At 47.1% G+C, this 17,223-nt stretch overlaps 8 protein-coding genes across 8 annotated transcripts; 4 read left to right on the top strand and 4 right to left on the bottom strand.

Annotated features, from left to right (window-relative positions):
• Nucleotides 1–254: 254 nt before the first annotated feature.
• Nucleotides 255–4,632, bottom strand: LOZ57_006713 (uncharacterized protein; the record flags this gene model as incomplete). The annotated part of the gene is made up of 3 exons (XM_049255728.1): nt 255–2,070; nt 2,941–4,375; nt 4,443–4,632. 3 exons carry the CDS (start codon nt 4,630–4,632, stop codon nt 255–257), a joined length of 3,441 nt encoding a protein of 1,146 aa, XP_049105287.1.
• Nucleotides 4,633–6,229: 1,597 nt separating this feature from the next.
• Nucleotides 6,230–6,667, top strand: LOZ57_006712 (uncharacterized protein; the record flags this gene model as incomplete). The annotated part of the gene is made up of 1 exon (XM_049255727.1): nt 6,230–6,667. One exon carries the CDS (start codon nt 6,230–6,232, stop codon nt 6,665–6,667), a length of 438 nt encoding a protein of 145 aa, XP_049105286.1.
• A 1,528-nt stretch (nt 6,668–8,195) lies between these two features.
• Nucleotides 8,196–9,215, bottom strand: LOZ57_006711 (uncharacterized protein; the record flags this gene model as incomplete). Its single annotated transcript, XM_049255726.1, has 1 exon — nt 8,196–9,215. The coding sequence occupies one exon, from the start codon at nt 9,213–9,215 to the stop codon at nt 8,196–8,198; it is 1,020 nt and encodes a 339-aa protein (XP_049105285.1).
• A 742-nt stretch (nt 9,216–9,957) lies between these two features.
• On the top strand, nt 9,958–10,470 carry LOZ57_006710 (uncharacterized protein; the record flags this gene model as incomplete). Its single annotated transcript, XM_049255725.1, has 1 exon — nt 9,958–10,470. The coding sequence occupies one exon, from the start codon at nt 9,958–9,960 to the stop codon at nt 10,468–10,470; it is 513 nt and encodes a 170-aa protein (XP_049105284.1).
• A 155-nt stretch (nt 10,471–10,625) lies between these two features.
• Nucleotides 10,626–12,541, bottom strand: LOZ57_006709 (uncharacterized protein; the record flags this gene model as incomplete). Its single annotated transcript, XM_049255724.1, has 5 exons — nt 10,626–11,491; nt 11,548–11,749; nt 11,799–12,002; nt 12,051–12,226; nt 12,280–12,541. 5 exons carry the CDS (start codon nt 12,539–12,541, stop codon nt 10,626–10,628), a joined length of 1,710 nt encoding a protein of 569 aa, XP_049105283.1.
• A 418-nt stretch (nt 12,542–12,959) lies between these two features.
• Nucleotides 12,960–13,703, top strand: LOZ57_006708 (uncharacterized protein; the record flags this gene model as incomplete). Its single annotated transcript, XM_049255723.1, has 3 exons — nt 12,960–12,972; nt 13,051–13,464; nt 13,525–13,703. The coding sequence occupies 3 exons, from the start codon at nt 12,960–12,962 to the stop codon at nt 13,701–13,703; spliced, it is 606 nt and encodes a 201-aa protein (XP_049105282.1).
• Nucleotides 13,704–14,122: 419 nt separating this feature from the next.
• On the bottom strand, nt 14,123–15,159 carry LOZ57_006707 (uncharacterized protein; the record flags this gene model as incomplete). The annotated part of the gene is made up of 3 exons (XM_049255722.1): nt 14,123–14,452; nt 14,505–15,057; nt 15,134–15,159. 3 exons carry the CDS (start codon nt 15,157–15,159, stop codon nt 14,123–14,125), a joined length of 909 nt encoding a protein of 302 aa, XP_049105281.1.
• A 451-nt stretch (nt 15,160–15,610) lies between these two features.
• On the top strand, nt 15,611–16,355 carry LOZ57_006706 (uncharacterized protein; the record flags this gene model as incomplete). Its single annotated transcript, XM_049255721.1, has 3 exons — nt 15,611–15,661; nt 15,742–15,887; nt 15,944–16,355. The coding sequence occupies 3 exons, from the start codon at nt 15,611–15,613 to the stop codon at nt 16,353–16,355; spliced, it is 609 nt and encodes a 202-aa protein (XP_049105280.1).
• Nucleotides 16,356–17,223: the final 868 nt, after the last annotated feature.

The raw sequence follows: 17,223 nt of genomic DNA, 5'->3' as shown, positions 1-17,223 counted from the left end.
GACGATTGAGTTGGAGTAACAGGGCAATTATATAACAGCACATCCTGGTATCTCTCTAAGCTAGGTGAAACCAAATGAAGTTAAATAGATGTTAATCTAAACCGAGCTGGATTTTACGCCATCTCCAAAGCAGAGTAGATGTAATGAATAGATTAGATCTTATATAATATGGAACACTCGTACCTACATAGGATTTGAGCGTAGCTATTGAAAGATGTCCCAAGCACTCAAGCCGCGTAACTGTCAGAAGACCATCACAGCACCTTCACTTTCATCCATTCACTTGGTCCTACACCAAGATTTAGCCCGTTGCGTTGCCACCAACTTCGAACACGCTCTTCAGCTCCAGACACCGCGTCTTCCAGAGCTTCTTCAATATCACAGGTCTTAAACTCGACTCGAAGCCCACTACGGCGCCACCATTCGAGTACATCCACGTGGCCGTTCTTTGTAGCGCCAACAAGAACTTGATTGTCGAAAATAATCTTTGACCCTTTCAAGCTGTACCAAAGCTCCAAAACAGGAACATGGCCGTGCGTGCTTGCAATCCGTGCGACGGATTCTCCATGTGTATATGGGATACCTGATCTATCCCACCAAGCAAGTGAGGCTGTTTTGCCTGACTGTGCCGCTAAAAGCACTGATTTCCCTATTTTCAGTGGCAATGTGTCATAGTCCTTCCAGGACTCAGACACCCTTTTCCACCAATCCAACACCGCGATTTGGCCTTCCGCGGAGGCCGATTCAAGGGAGCGTTCGCTATATCGAAAGGATAGTCCTGATTTATGCCACCACTCCAAGACATGCACGAAACCAGCGCGCGACGCCCCATCGACGGCGTCAGGAAGGTCGTCATTCGTCGGTAACTCGGGACAATTTTTCCACCACTCTAGCAGAGCTATGTTGCCGTATATAGCCGAAGCACGGAGCGGGAGGCTTGAAAGTTGTGGCGTTGACCAGAATAAATCCGCTCGAGATTTACAAATGAAATCAAGGATATCTGTTCTAGAGAATTTTAGGATTAAATGAGCTGTGAGATTGGAAACTGGCTTCCTAAGAGGTGTACATGAAAGTAGATGCGTTATTTCGTGTAACGGCCTTCGAAGGACGCTGTATTCAAGAGAAAAGGAGTTCAATGAGGCTTCCGTCTTTGGAGTGAAAGGCTTCCAATGTTCTGGCATTGGAATTCTTGTGTATACTCCAACTGCGACTGATGTCTCCCAATCATCAAGGGCTTCAAATATCATACTCAACAGCTCGGGGGGAAGAGCTGGGTAATTTGAATTTCTGCGGGGAGTACTGGCCCTCGATAGAGTGGCTGACGAGTCTGTAGAGTTCATCTCAATGTCACAAATCTGGGGGTTGTTGGAAACATCTGCCACGATGGCTCTATGATTCCCACCCCCGTTTACATCAAATGGCCAACCAAGTCCCTTTCGAATCTCTTCATAGAACATTTCGCGTCCCTCCCAGGGCAGTTCCACGAGAAAATTAGGAGGATCGAACTTTGACAAGACAGGAGGAAGTATCTTTACCCAAGGCCATAATGTACCGATAGACTTTAGTTGCCGTGCAGTCAGGGGGGATTTCCATTCAAGAATCATCATTTTAGGAACTACCAATATCGTTTTGGATATATCCCAGCCGCGGAGAATGGTCAAAGTAAGCGTAGTGGTGAGCCCAGAAACCATAGCACCAAGAGTTCCCGGTTCGATTGGAGCGACAATAAAAACGTCAGCCCAGTCGGCAAGGCTTGCAGCCGTGATGTTCATCCAGTCTCTTGTGCTTCCGTTTGCTCCAACAGAGGGAATATCCGGGTAGTATGTGAGGTTTGATAGGGTGCCATTCGAACTGTTTATTTCTTTGTCTGCGATTAAACGAAGTTCGACATCTGGATCTCGGAGAAGCGAGCGCATGATAGTATCGGAGAAAGGGGTTCTTGTGGATAAAAGAACACGATGTTGATGTCGGTTCGGGGAGTTCAGGATGCTCATCTGTCCAGAATTTACCTCACTGCTACCTTGGAATATCGAAGGGTTCTCTCCACCAAAGCTAGACTCATTACCAGGGCTAAAGCCGTTTGCATTGCAATCCATTCCTGTATTCATTTGTATAGTTCACCACTCTTTATAAAAACAATGCACTCCAAAGCCGAATGTGAAGATATTTGAAAAAGTATCCCCCAAACAATTATGACCCGAAAATCCCGCCTTATTATAGTTCCTTCGCTGTGTCGTTTTCGATGACTTTTAAAATCGGTTTGCTGCCCAATTTTGTAGATTTAGAGAAACATGACTGGAAAGTATCTCACAAACGAACGAGGCTCGTGCATTTATCACCATCACCCTAATGCCAGCCCGCGATTTGTACTGGCGCGAACGCCTGATCTCCCTTTGCTAGGTTCTCACAGCACCCTGCACGGTCCGGGATATCGTGGCAGCCTGCTATTATTGCACCATAATCTAGAGCGAATGATCGGTTCTTGAGAGGTGGAAAAGAGGTGTTCTGTAATGCGCAAAGCGACTCCCAAGGCTTGCTTCGCCTCGCGGTTTTGAAACCCAGCTAAGAATCCTGGTGGTGCCACGTCGCACAGCTGTCAACTTCTAGAGGGTCACTCTGCTGCTGCAAATCGCACTGCGTTTTTGAATGAAAAATTGGTTTAAAAAAGATATTGATTTGAAAGCAAGACAAATCCTTCTTTGACTTCAAACTGTGAAATTCTTCAGGGAGGCGATGATGTCGATGAATGCTGACATAATCGGGCTATGGGTCGATAGTGATGACGCCAAGAATCATGGCGTCAAACCTCGGTCAACTAATTATAAAGATACGACAGGGCAAAGCTAATCATTGTGTGCAGGCTTTCTCTAATAAGAGTCTATCATCTTTCCAGCTGTAAATCCACTATGTTCGCTTATATGACAGAAGGAAGCAACTCACTTCCTAGCAAGGTTTGCATGCAGCTTATGCTCTCTTATACCCAAACTCACTATTGCCCCTAGGAGTGCTAAAGCCAGGATCGTCACAAACACGCCGTTTAAAGCTTTCATGTAGGCATCCAGAACACCGGGTAACCAGCCCTTAGGAAGATGATGGATTTCATCTAGACTATCCCGGATTTTTGGAATCAAGCGATGTGCGTCATCCCAGTCACCAAACCTAGACCAGAGCTCCGCCTTCAAAATGTTTTGGAATACAGAAGAAGCGACTGTGATACCAATTGAGCTTCCTGTACTGCGAAAAGCATAGGACGCTGATGTGACAACGGCTTGGTGTACATGTGCCACGGCCGAAATAAGAGCTACCAATGATGCCGTCAAGACCCCACCGTACCCTATGCCAACAATGAATAAGTATAAAAAAGGCGGCCAGGCGGGAGTGTGAAGGGTAAACGTGGTGAATAAGGCGAACCCAACAACAAGGGATGCAACAGACGCATAGCTTAGGAATAGATATCGACCAGTGGAGCGCATCAAAAAGCCAAGTCCTAGAGATCCAACAGATGTCCCAACTGCCTGAGCAATGAGACGAGCTCCAGCTTGGGTGGTAGAGTAGCCTTGAATCTGGATATATAGTGGCACGTAGAGTAGCATAGCAAATACGCTCATTGTGCAAAACCAATTTGTTAAACAGGCAGAAAGGACGGTTCGGTCCATGAGTAACCGAACTGGGATAACGGGTTCGGAGGCGACCTTTTCTTCAATGTAGATGAAAACTACCAGAAGCACTCCAGATAAAGCCAGCGACACCAAAACCAACGGGTGGGTCCACGGTAACTGGTTGCCTCCGGTATTGATGCCGTACAAAAAGAGGACTAAGGTCAAAACCAAAGTCCCTGCTCCCAGGAAATCGATTCTTTTCCAGCGGGAGACGTCTGTTTCTTTGACTGGGATTTTCACCCTCGACCAGACTAACACCGTAGATACCACGATGAAAGGTATCTGGGCTAGGAAGGCCCATCGCCAACCCCAAGTGTCATTAATCCAGCCACCGAAAATGCCACCGATGCCACCGCCGGCGCCATAGCAGACATTGCCAATACCCTGCCACAATCCTCGCCTTCGCAGCGGGACAAGGTCCGAGGTAACGAATGTTGCAATGGCAGTGAGGCCACCCCCGCCCATTCCGGCCACTACTCGACCCAGGATCATCACCCACTCATCTTTGGCAAGCCCACAAATGAGATTTCCCAATCCGAACAGTATATTTGACACTACAAGGCCAGTTCGACGGGAGAAAATATCAGTCAATTTCCCACTCAGAGGCTGGCATGCAGCGTTGGATATTAGGTAGGCCGATGCAAGCCATGATAGTAAAGACAAGGAGTTGAACGAGGAGGATATTGGCGCTGAAATTGTAGCAACGACTGTAGCATCTGGGGGAGGAAAATAGGATTGTCAGCATGGTACACCCAATTGCCCACGATAATTCTTTTCACGTACCTAAAGCGGCAAAAAATACTCCCATCCAAATGCTCCCCTGGATAATTAGCAATTCCTTCAATGCCGGCTCGTCAGCCAATATCACACCAGGGTCTGCTGTGTCGCCTGCAGCAGCAGGTGACGGTCCATCTTCTATTGTAGCATTCTCACGGAGCAGAGGAGTTGTCTCGGACGGCGATTCACCAGACATCCTATTAAAAGCCTGCAATCAACTTTGTTCGTCCCAATGCAGGCTCCCTCGTCTTGCAGTGGCGAGTCAGCGGGTTGCTGATCCTCAACGCCTGGTGTGTCCCGAGCTTCCGACGGTTGAGAGGGAAGCCGTTCGTATCCGCAGTCTTTTAGGACTGGCGGAGGAAAAACAGTCGGAGAATGAATAATTAGGTAGCCGATCCCTCAGCCCAGGGAGATCCCCTGTTGCGTGGTCACCATTGCCGCAAACTGTTCCAGCAACGCAACGCGGGCGGAAGTGGCTTTCGCACGAACTTCCGAAACATGTTGCTAAACATAACCTCTCTCCGTTGACACCGTTCGCAGCCCAGACGGGGTCGTCATCCACTAGCACTTTGACAATTTGTTTCCGCTGATAGAGACATCCGTCAAGTGCAGGCCTCAGATCACAAGAATCGGCATCTTGTACTCCGTACTGCATACCTCCTACACCATTGCATTGTGAGATGGAATTACGAATCGCACTTCCCTGCACGGGCCTTGGTTGGCATTTCTCCCAGCAGCCGCTAACTACGGAGTTTGCGTCACTGGAACGGCGTCGATTGGTTTCTCGTGGGAAACGCAGCCTCTCGTCGGAGCGGTTTTTCTAGGTCTCGCCGTCGCTGCACATAGGTTTGAGACATGAGGGGCCCAACGGATGTCCGCAGACGGTGGACAGGCCTTGATCCTGGAAGTGCAAAAACGCGCCTAGCGCATGCTATCAAAGACGGATCGCTGCTTTTCGCACCGGTCAACGAGGACCACGGATCAGCGTCGCATCTAACTGCATCGTTAGTAGTGACCGGAAATCAGGAATTGCCTAAAGCAAATTGCTGGCGATTTGGAGCAGGTTATGCGTTCTTTGTGGCAATAATATTTACGCTCCTTTTGCCCTGAACGCAAGGATCTGCAAATCGCTCCTCTCTGAACTCTCCCACATCCAGGATAGCGGCCAACTCGGACCGAGGCGTGAAGCTGATTGCACTTGTCTCAGAATCTGCCAACCTGCCTCCGCACGGCAATGGGAGCAGATGATCAAGGTGATTGAATATCTGAGACATACATTCCCTGAACTCGCCTTTTTTCCCTGATGAGAGTTACCCTCCACGCTTTTCTATTTTTATTTTTAGAAATACCCGCTATGGCGTAGCCAACATCGTCCACTTGGGAAAGTCCCTCAGGTAGGTGAGATGGTGTCGCCCAACTGGATACGAGGGCCTTGAACTTCAAGATGCGTTTTGCCATGCCATCGTACGGTTGCACGAGCTGGAAAAGTACATGGGCTTGGGTGACTTCAAGCTGATCTTTGGCTGGCGTTGCATGTACTGTTCCAGAATATTGCTCCATACGATGGCTTTGTACTGCTTGCGATCGTGTGCTCTCGGAAATCTGACCGCCCATATCCGGCCATACTTTCAGGTCCTTGGGGTATATAAACCTCAGTTGCCCTCAACTGAATAGCATCAAGTCCCAATATTCCCTCCAGACTAGACCACCTCAGTCAAATTCCCGTCCTCACAGCTTTCTCATATTTATTTTGCAGTCACCAATATCCAGAGCGTCAATCAAAACAAATCAATATGAAGACCTCAATCCTTGCCGGTATGGCCACTGCCATTTTCGTTCCTCTCACCTCCGCTGCTGCAGTGGCAGCATCCGTCACACTCAGCTACGATACACGATATGATAATGCCGGCCTCGATCTCTCCCATGTTGCTTGCTCTGACGGACCCAACGGCCTGATCACCAAGGGCTACAAGACAGCCGGCAGCCTGCCTAACTTCCCTCATATTGGAGGCGTCTTCACCGTCCCACAGTGGAACAGCCCCAACTGTGGTAAATGCTACAAAGTGACGTACAACGGCAAATCAATTCATGTAACGGCGGTCGACCATGCCAATGCCGGCTTCAATATCGCGAAGAGATCGATGAACGAATTGACGAACGGACAAGCTGAGCAGCTAGGCAGGATTCAAGTGAACTACGAGGATGCCCCGCTGTCTGCGTGCAAAATGTAGAGAGAATGGCCTGACGCAAACTGTAATAGTTGAGGGGTTTGTTCTAGGATTTGGAGCGTATTCCAGTGTCTTTGTCATTTCCTTTGTTATCATGATGAGAGAATGAATAACTAGTCAAAATTTAATATCTAATTCTATTCCATTCTATGAGCCTTTTTCAAGTAGACGTTATGTTGGTTGCCAAAGAGTTATGAGGCATCCAGGCATGTATCTATTCCTTTTCGGCTACATACATATAACATGCAGTGTTATGCAATCACCGTACTCCGTACATGGTGATACAAATCCGACATAGTGAGGAATGCGCGGTCAAAGAAATAGGCTTGCATTTCTCTGGTATACAATGAATGTGAGTATCCGAGGCTATTGTGCACCGTACAACGTTAAACTATTTAACGGTATTTGTCTTTTGAATTTATCGCGAAGATCTGGAATGCGACTTAGGTTAGCCCTAGTCTGGGTGGTTGAGGAGGACAAGGTGACACGCCCCCAAATAAATCCAGGAAAGCATTTCACAAGCCAGAAAGTCCGCTCCCTCCATCATACTCTTGAGTTTGATCAGAACATTTTGAGATTATGTAGGGAGAAGAGCGACTGGAGAGAGCTCGCTTTGAACCCCAAGTGCTAGCAAAGCCTGAGCTGGTGCATATAAAACGTACTACAATCCCCTCTACTTCCCCCCCTCCTCCGCCTCTTTTTCTATATAGCGCTTTATCTTTAGATTCTTCATTGGGTAAGTGGATTGAAGCATGCGTGTTGTAATGGATACTGGTACGGAGCTGCAGTGTGTTCAGAACGGCTGGGGCCGTATGTTGGCCACCAAATCTCCACACAAAACGACGACGACTCACAATGGCAGCGGAGAGCGTTCGTGTCTGGCTTGATGGGTGTGACGTTAACGGTGCTAAGAGTGGGCTTATTAGGGCTTAGGGTTTCTGCTGGCTAGTTTTAGTCAATCGAGGCTCAAATTCTACACCTGCACTCTTTTCTCAATAGTACTTACCCCAATAAATGTCGTGACAATGTTGAATGTGCTACTATTCTCTTCTTTTAATCAATTATTTTCACTGGTGCTTAGGAACCCCAACAAATGATACTAAGGCCAATAATGGCCATCCATTCAAGGCGGCATAAGCTAGTTACACCACCACTGTGTTCACTTGCTACGCATAGAATCCAAATTTGATATTTCCCAATTGCCATTTTGCCAGTGTGAAGACAATTCTGTCCACTGGAAGAATGTCTTGAACGCCTGCGCTATGGAGACGTCGCCTTTTTGGCCGCTTTATGACTGTTTTTGAAAACATGGAATGAGTATGAACCAACTTTTAAGTTGATCGCTATTTGGGTTCGGGAACGGGCCGTAGTAGCACCATGGGTCTACTAAGGTACCGGGTGTGATCCAGACCTACACGGCAACTTTGTTCCATTTAAGACCAGTTAGAGCTCCAATCAAAGCTCCATATATCTACATGGCATCCCCCGTAGAGAAGAGTGTTTCTCTGGCATCCCAATCTCATGGCGGGCATTATTTTAGCCTCTTATCCTTCAAAAACTCATAATCAGGCATTGCGGCTTTCACACAATCCTCTAGATACTTCCCAGCTTCCTCACCAAATTCCTCTCGCCATTTATTCGCTTCAATATCGATGTCTATGTCTGTAGCAGCCCTGCTGCTGATAATCCCGGTCGAGGACAACAATGTGGATAGCATTATTTCTCTCGCTGTAGAGATAGGATGTCCATTGTTTTCGGTCTGTTCTTTCTCCCACGTAAATTGCAAAGAATCTCGATCCAGTCCGATCATATCAGCCAATTTTATCATAAGTTCAGGGCGGTTGATCACATCGTCGGAATCCACAACTATCGGCCATGATTCTCCCTGATATTTCCCACCGTCAATCTTTCCCAAGCGCTTTGCATACCAGTCATATATGACACGTGCACAGGTCAGACTCAGGGCTAGATTCAGCTCCCTTTTCAAAGAAATATCCAAATTCTTAAAGTTAATATGGAAGAGGTCGGACATTGCTCTGCAAAATGACGGGAACATCAGAGCAGGGTGTCTGATTAGGATGATTGGATTCCATGTGTCGAGAAATGCATCAGGGAGTAATGTGATGTTTCCCTCTGACTTGATTGGGTTGCCGCCGTATTTCGCCGGCAAATCCAAAGTCCATCCATTCTCGGTCGCACCATCCAGTCCAAAATGGAACTTTGAGCGAAATGCGGGGTCTAACACCATATAGCAGTGCTCTTTAACAACCGCAATTTTCCCGTTATTTTCCGCTTCGCATAGATATTCCTCCATGTCATTGAATGCGTCCTGGTAAGCCTGACGCATTGCCGATCGCTCCGTTTCGGTCCATTCCCGAATATTTTTCTCTGAAGTACCCAGACTTTTGGCCAAAAAAGACGCCTTGAGGAAGAAATATCCGTTCTGTTCGTGCTTGGCAACGTTGGGCTGCTCCTTGAGATTTAAAATCCGGATGAATAAATTGGACGTTGAACGGGGATTTGAAAGAATAAAGAAGCGACTCGAAGCCATGATGAGAAGCTGGAGCAGGCAATTTTCCGGCTATTGCTGCTTGATAATGTACGGCGTATGAAATTAACATCCGTTCCGATAAGTATCGAAGATTTGAGAATTGGGAGTGGCCAACAGCTTTATGCAGCTGAAAAATGGCATTTCCAACGCAAAAATTACTTTTTCTCGGAAGAGTGGCCACTCACCAAATAGCCCCCGAAAAGAGCGAGACCCCATGTCAAAAAATGCCCGCTTGTCCCGCATGATATGTAGAACCAAGCAACCACATTATGCTCGCTCGGGATAATGAATCATGTCACGCGTGTCCCGAAAAGAATGACTGGTCTCGCAAGAAAAGAAACAGGCTCAGCGCTCACTGTAAACATATCTAGTGGAAACCAACCGCTTCTCGAGAAGTCGTAGAGACGCCGATGCACATTTGGTTTTGGGTTATCAGCCGTGCTACGCCCTGTAGCCCGATCAAGTAATAAAGAGGACAAGGGAAGCTCGTATATGCAAATGCATGGCTACCAACGGAAAACTGACATTTTCTGTTACCCCGCCTGCCACGTCTTGCGCTGACATAGGCCCAGCGCGTAGTTACGCGTTCAGACTTACAGGGGTGAAAGGCGGGCAACGAGCATCATAAGAGCAGAGCCGCAATCTGTGTATGTTCATACATAGCTAGCCTTGCGTTCTAGGCCAACATTCTCTTTGCATCTCTCTGCCTTCTTGCTATACTATCAAAAATCAAAACGCAATCATGTCTCTTCCATCCAAAGAAGCTATCGCCGCACAGTACCACAACAACTCAGTCTACGTCATCCTGAGCAGCCGCGGAGCCCTGCCAGGGTTCCACTGGGGTATTTTTATCCCCTCCTCTACTCCCTACGGAGAAGTCTGGCATGCTACAAATCGAGAGGGCGGCTGGAAACCCGAAAAGAAGAACAGCGGGAATGTCCCGTTTTCGATGAGCTTAGTTCTAGCGCACAACGTGGGTCACCTTAATCAGGAAAGTCAGAAAACCTGTCGCGATATTCTCGACTCACTGCCCGCTGACGGTACTCCTTCGCCCAATACTGGCGAGCCGTTTGATTGTCGAACCTGGGTGCTAGATGCTTTGGTGGCGTTACAAAATGCTGGGGTAATTGTGCTTACCAAGCCACTCCAGGAATTGCAAGAGAGCCTGGTATCTGATGCAGAGGTTCACAAAGATGTGGTTGAGCGGGGGTCTGGTGTCGCCAAAGTCGTCAATCCGTCACCTGATGGTAACTAAATGAATCAACGAGAGCATGGCTGCCTGGCTTGGTATCGGGTGAGGGCAGCAAAAATAGTGGCCATTGATTCCAACAAAAATTTTTAAAGTTGATTGATTAGAATAATAACATGGGTCAGACACGTTGTGCTATATTTCCATATGAATTCCCAAGCTTAGAAAGGGCCAAGTAGGTCCGATAACATATTTTCCACAATCAGCTCATCGCGATAGCCTTCAAAAACTCTGTCAACAACATCTGCAAGCCAGTGTATGACACTACGCACAGTGTAATGTGCTTTGGTATACTCCCAATATTCTGGATACCATCCAGCATTTTCCCAATCAATAATACCGGACACTCGGCCATTCTCGGCAAGAATGTTTCGCATATTCAGATCACCATGAGTAAAAACAATGTCGTGTTGAATATTATGGGATATAGCAGCTTGACGACGTATGTCATCCCAGAAAGGATCAGTAAGATACTTATTAAAATCCGCTTCTGTTTTGAACCGTAGTTCCTCTCGCTGGCTGTCAGGTATACGCCAATCTAGGATTCCTCCCCCTTTTGAGTTGCATATTTTGAACTCCTTATATGGATTTGGTATCTGCCTCAGCTCAGATACGTATTGTTTTAAATCGCAAACAACTTGCTTTATTTGATCGTCAGTCATGAATGATATGCTTGGGCCGATAGGACGGCCTGCGACTCGAGTCATAAGTAAATATGAAAATTGGGAGGTATGCAAAACATCTAAAGCTTGAGGTGCTGGAATACTGGTAAATTCCTTGACCATGGACAGAGTATTCGCTTCCGTTGCAAATTTTTCTGCAAACCTAGGGGATCCCCTGCGCAAGTAGAGGTTGAATGGCAACCTGTAGACTGTCATAGAAAGAGTCGGGCCGTATAAACGCAGGCCAATTAATACAAGCTTATCATAAACAAAGGCACGAAAACAACAGGGCAGACAGGTCCATAATGTTCGAATAGGGCGGAGTAGTGAAGCTAGATAGGTAGAGCCGAAGCAGGGCGGGGCTTCTAGGAGGGGTTAGGTACATGTATGAAGTTATAGCAATTATAGTAAGAGAACTCACTACGTGGACCATCAGACGATGTGTTTATAAATTTTCCTATGCCAATCCATTCTATTGGGTGAGAAAAGCGCCTGTTCAAGTCAAGTAAATCCTTGCTTATTATTAAGGACTTCTCGGGTGTTCTATTCTCTAACGTCTTGGTCGAACTTAGGTGATGTCGGTTGGGGCGTTTTGGGTTAGGCACTCTATCGTGAATAAAGTACTGCGACATAAATTAGATAAATTTGATGATAACAAGAAGAGTTACCGACAGCTTGTTGCAGGGCAGGGTCCTTGTTCTCATCCATGTAACTAGGTTTGAAGGTAATTTGACCCTGTTTGAAATCACTGAAGGCTTCTCTGTGTAATAGAAAGATGTTGCAGTGCAGATCAGCAGAAACAGGTGAGAGAAGTGAACGGGATTGCTTTAGAGATGTTTCGCCTATGAAAACCTCAAGCATATCACACAAAGTAGTCTTAAAGAAAGATTAGCCGAGTCCATATTGCTAGAGGATGATACATACGCCATCCGATAGCTCTTGATCTTCAAATACAAATGGAGAAACAACATGGGCGAATGTTGCATCCCTGTCGGCGGTGGAGGTGAAACTCACGTCGGTCGCACAACAGCGCCCTCCATCGCGACTATAAATGATGGATTTAGTTTCTTCAGAGAGTGAATTCGATTCTACTGGGCGAACTGGATGCAGCATTAGACAATCAATCATCCGAAACCGACAATGCTAAACTCACATTTCTCAGTCAAAATCTTCCATTTAGAAAGAAACTCCTGCAGTTTGCTCGTAGAGGCCAATTTATTCTCAGACGATGTCACTCGTAAAAAGTAACGGCCAGCCTCCTCCGGATCAACAGACTCATTAATAAAAAAGGCAAGGATGGACCGATCAGGGTGAGGGAGGGCGGAGATTTCTAGTAAGGCTGCATACTGGGCGGACTTTTTGTCCTGGTAGAACAACTGAGAGCCTGAGCCACGAATATTCCAAGGGGTGGCCATATTTAGAGGAAGGAGACACGCGCGGTTATGTTGCTGTTGAATTCATCAATAACTGCTGTATGCATAACGCGTTTGTCGGCGTTGAGTCGGACCGGGTTAAGGTTCCTCCCTTCCACGTGATCTCCCGGCGCGGCCTAGCGCGCTTTCCCCACAACTCTCTCGCGGTGGTCCGTGCACGGTCAGCCGCAACTGCCGTCTTGGGTTTCAGCGTGTCGCCGCGCGAAATCAACAACGTCAACAACTCCCAGCATCTCCCGTTCTGTGCCTGGCGCCCACATCCGGCCTGTCTGTCAAGCGTTGCATCGTATTCAGCTTCGCCGTTTGCATACCCGCCACCATCCCGGTTGAAACTTTATCCCCCCCAGTCTGCTCTACCCCCTATTTACTCCAGCAACGACTTCTCACCAATTCATCCAAGATGCCAGGTGTCCGTAAGTGCCCTCACAACCCACCCTATAGTTCGTTATATAGCTTGATAGCTCGAGTGTGTTCTGCTAATATTTACACAGCCACTGATGCGCTTGATCAGCTCAAAAAGGGCATCAAGAAATTCTTCGCACGCAAGAAGAAGAATACTGGACAAGATGCGGCACCCGCGCAACCCGCTGAGAATGCTCCAGCCGGGACAAACACCACACAGCCAGCGACTGAGCCCTCAGCTACGGCTCCTCCTCATGCTGCACCAGAAACCACCCCCGTAGCACCAGTCCCTCCCACCACAACTCCTGCACCCGCGGAGGGAGCTAGTCCTGCTCCACAACCTGCTGCTGCTCCAGAGGCAACTCCAGCTGTGGCTTCTGAGCCTGCTCCGGCAACCCAGCCCCCTGCGCAACCCGCAACAACTGAAGTGCCTACAGAACCCGCAGTAGCGAAAGCCCCAGAGCCGACGCCGGCTGCTGCACCGGTTGTTGCTCCTCCTCAGCGTATGTAATATGCACTGCGATATCCACCACTGTGAACGCTCGGCTAATAATCTCCATAAGCTGCTCCAGCTGATGTCCCATCAGCACCAGCAGAGCCCACGCCGGCTCCCGATGCAAAGCCTGCAGAAGCACCTGTGATCACAGAACCAGCAGCACCCGCTCCCGTGGTAGAGGAGACCGCACAGCCTGCTGCTGTGCCCGAGAATAAAGCTCCAGCAGAAACTGCTGCTCCCAAATAAGAGATAGAATGTGGAACTTGGCTATAGCACTCTAGCAAGCGAAACCCTCAAGGTCATGCTCCTGATTTTCTTCCCGATACCCTTTTTGAAAATGTATATTTTCTCTGACTGTTTGCTTTCTTTATTTCGAGTTGCGAATTGCATACTTCCCTCTCATATTTGCGTTGCACTGCCCGCTGCACCAAGCTCTCAGGGCCTTTTTGCCTTTTTGTTATTGTTAGCTATGGTAGCCATTAGGTCTTGGGAATGGGAGAATGGGTTCAGTGTTCCACAGATGACCCATGGAATTTAGAGGAGGAAATGGCCATGCTTATTGCAACTTCCCTCGACTACTTGTTGTTAGCCTAGGTAATAGCATGCATGTATGTAGATATTGCATTATGCTAAGATTTTTTCATTTGGATCGATATGCGCTGGTATCATGGCTCGTCATCCACGGCTTCACTAGAAGCATTACCATTGATAGATATTTGTAGGGCCGCCTTTTTCTCCCGCTCTTTTTGCCTGCGTTTGATCTTCTTCTCTCGGTTGCGTCTCGTTCTCTTCTCTTTATCAGCCACTTCAGCCGCGACTTTAGCGACGACACGTTTGCGAAGAACTATTCGTCTTTTCTTGCCTGGCTTTTTCTTCTTAGTTTTTCCTAGCGAACCTAGGGCTACTATTGGATCACAACATCCAGACACAGGAAGGACGGCAGCGGAACTGCGAGCAGGAAGGTGTATCACGCGCCATGGAAGATTGCATCCAGGCTACTAGAGAGTTAACCACCTACGGTAAATAGTAAAAGAGCGGAGAGAGTACCCAAGTAGTAGATTTAGCCGCCGCAAGGACTTCTTCCGAAGTCACGGCAGCCTCCAGGAATTGCCGTTTGATCGTCGAGTCTTGCAGGTCCTTTGATTTACAACCCGGTACACTATGTACTGGTTGTTTATTGCTGCTAGGAAATGTATGTAAAATCGCCTCAGGGTTGGAGAAATAGTAATCCCAGCCCCTAAAAGGGACGACAAATCCTCCTTCCCCCGCGGCGGCGGGAGAGGGCGAACGAAGCCTGATTTTCAATTTCTGTAGAGCCGGGCGTCTCTTGGTGACTTGCTCGACACCGTCACCTCCCGTATCTATTTTACTTGACTGTTCGTCTGAGGTCTTCGAGCGGAAAAGCCTGAATTCAAATTCCTGTTCTTCCTCATCGTCTCTATTCAACGGCGCAGGCACTGCGCTGTTACTCTCTGGGTGTAGGATGTCCAGTGACGCATAGACATTTTTTAGGGCATTCGCGGCGTATTTCGCTGTTTCTATTGTGATCGGAGATGGAGAGCGCGATGAACGGAGGGATTCGAGGTCTGCCCGGCAAACGCTGTGAGGGTGTCGTTAGACAGGTGGGCGTGTATCTGGGCCAGCTGTTGCTGGGGATGGACCTAGACTGGACATACCGTTTTGCATTCGGAAGATCAAACATATCGAACCTGAGCGATGGGCGTCATGTGAGAGTGAGAGTTGGTTTCTTGATAATCGATGATTTCATTCTGGTTGTTGACACCAAAATGAGGAACCCTGGCAGAGGATTGCAGGCCTGTGATTGGCCACCCCGCCCCTGGCTTGCGATGACAATTCAATCTCCCTAATGATACCTTTCCAGCCTCCCGTGTCTCTCACCAGCGTCACCCCACGGCTGGTCGATCTGCGATTGTTCGTTCTCGATTTGCAAAAGCGATCGGATGGTCTCGCCTGGGGCATCTCCATGGGTGATCATTCGGGCTCGCTGCCTCTTTAACCCCCGCCACCGGGTATTTCCTTGATCAACAATCTCTCAAACCTCTTTCTTTTCATAATCGACTCCCTCTTATTCTCGCCTTCGAACTATTTATACAGCCCCTCTATTTGGCCCATTACTTTTCAAACCGCCTTCGATGGGCATTTGCGCATCCTGCTTGGGTGTCTCAAGGCCGGAGAGTCATGACGTGTGTTCACGCCCCCATTTTTGCTTCCTGTAGTGGCGGAGTGTCTGGTTCTACCCTACTAACCGGGCCCTACAATCTAGTCTGAATCTGCACAGCTATTGGACGATGAAGCATATCAATCAGGGTACAACTACGGCACCTCCAATACCCAGCCGCAGGGCCCGGATCCGGAGGACCTAAAACGTGAGAGAGATGCCTTAGATACCATATGTCAACGCGCATCGGAGTACGATGTTCCTTTCCAAAGTCGTTGCTTGTCTCAAAACTAATTTGGAACTTTAGTTCGGTCATTGATATCTGGGCACATCATTCGCAAACCCTTGCCCCTCCTCCCCGTAGCACCGCCACGAGTGCAACAGCTTCGTCCTCCCGAGTCCCCAGCAACGAACGGTCAAGTACACCGATGTCGGCCTCGCCCTCCAAAACACAAAATACCATGTCTCCCATTCAGCCCGTACGAGAAAGAATCAACCGATCTATCTCGCCTATTCCCGGAGAAATTGGAGGGTTGAAGTATGTAGCGTGGCGCGATGCCGGATCAATACAGATTACCGATATCAGTACTATGCCAAAACATTGGGGAGAAGTCGTCGTGACAAAGAAGAGAGGTAAAAAAAAGAGGCCTGGCATTATAGGGAGTAACGGAACGTCTAACCCTGAAGATGATGTCTTTGGTGCATTGGTGGTGAAATGAATCGCTCCTCCCTGATTTCCGAACATATAAACAACTCTACCATGCTCCAAATATTTCCGGTTCTAGCGAGTTGAGTATCTTTCAAACTGCTGCGCTTGCTTCCTACTTCTCGCCTTCCCAAACGCCATCAACGATACCTTTTCTTTACGATTATCCACGTTAGATCCGTCGCTTGCCATTCATTCCGTCCTTTCCCTATTTCTGCCCATTTATTTTAGTTCTAATATTTCTAGACGCACGTGTGTTAGAACGGCGGGCTTGCGTGACGACGACTCTGATGGAGGAGAGCCCTACGAGTCTAATATTTCCTAGTTTATTTTCTCTACTCTTTTAGTTTATTTTCTCTACTCTTTCAGGCTTTTTTTTTTTTTTTTTTTTGATAATTTATTTTTAAACACACCAGTGCTTTGGAGTCGACGTTTCCCCGGGTGGATAGCGTTGCCATAGTTCTTATTATTTCCTTTGTCTTTTGGCGTCTTCTACAATTTATCTGCAATTCGATAAATTTGTTTTCTTGTACATACGGTGTGCATACCGTCCAAACTTGACGGCAAGAGTAGTGCTAATATTCTTATACATTCTGCATTTGGAAGTGGGTTCGTGGATTATGTTACATCATGGAGCTAAAATGAACGAAGGAAATGACAGTAAACAAAAAAAAAAAAAAAAAAAAAAAAAAAAAAAAAAACAAAACAAAAAAAAAAAAAAAAAAAAAAAAAAAAAAAAAAAAAAAAAAAAAATAAAAAAAAAAAAAAAAAAAAAAAAAAAAAAAAAAAAAAAAAAAAAAAAAAAAAAAAAAAAAAAAAAAAAAAAAAAAAAAAAAAAAAAAAAAAAAAAAAAAAAAAAAAAAAAAAAAAAAAAAAAAAAA

The sequence above is a fragment of the Ophidiomyces ophidiicola genome (genome assembly GCF_022830035.1).
Source record: "Ophidiomyces ophidiicola strain CBS 122913 chromosome Unknown scaffold_52, whole genome shotgun sequence".
Lineage (NCBI taxonomy): Eukaryota > Fungi > Ascomycota > Eurotiomycetes > Onygenales > Onygenaceae > Ophidiomyces > Ophidiomyces ophidiicola.
The sequence above is the reverse complement of the archived record's forward strand: the minus strand, read 5'-3'. Positions and strand labels throughout refer to the sequence as shown.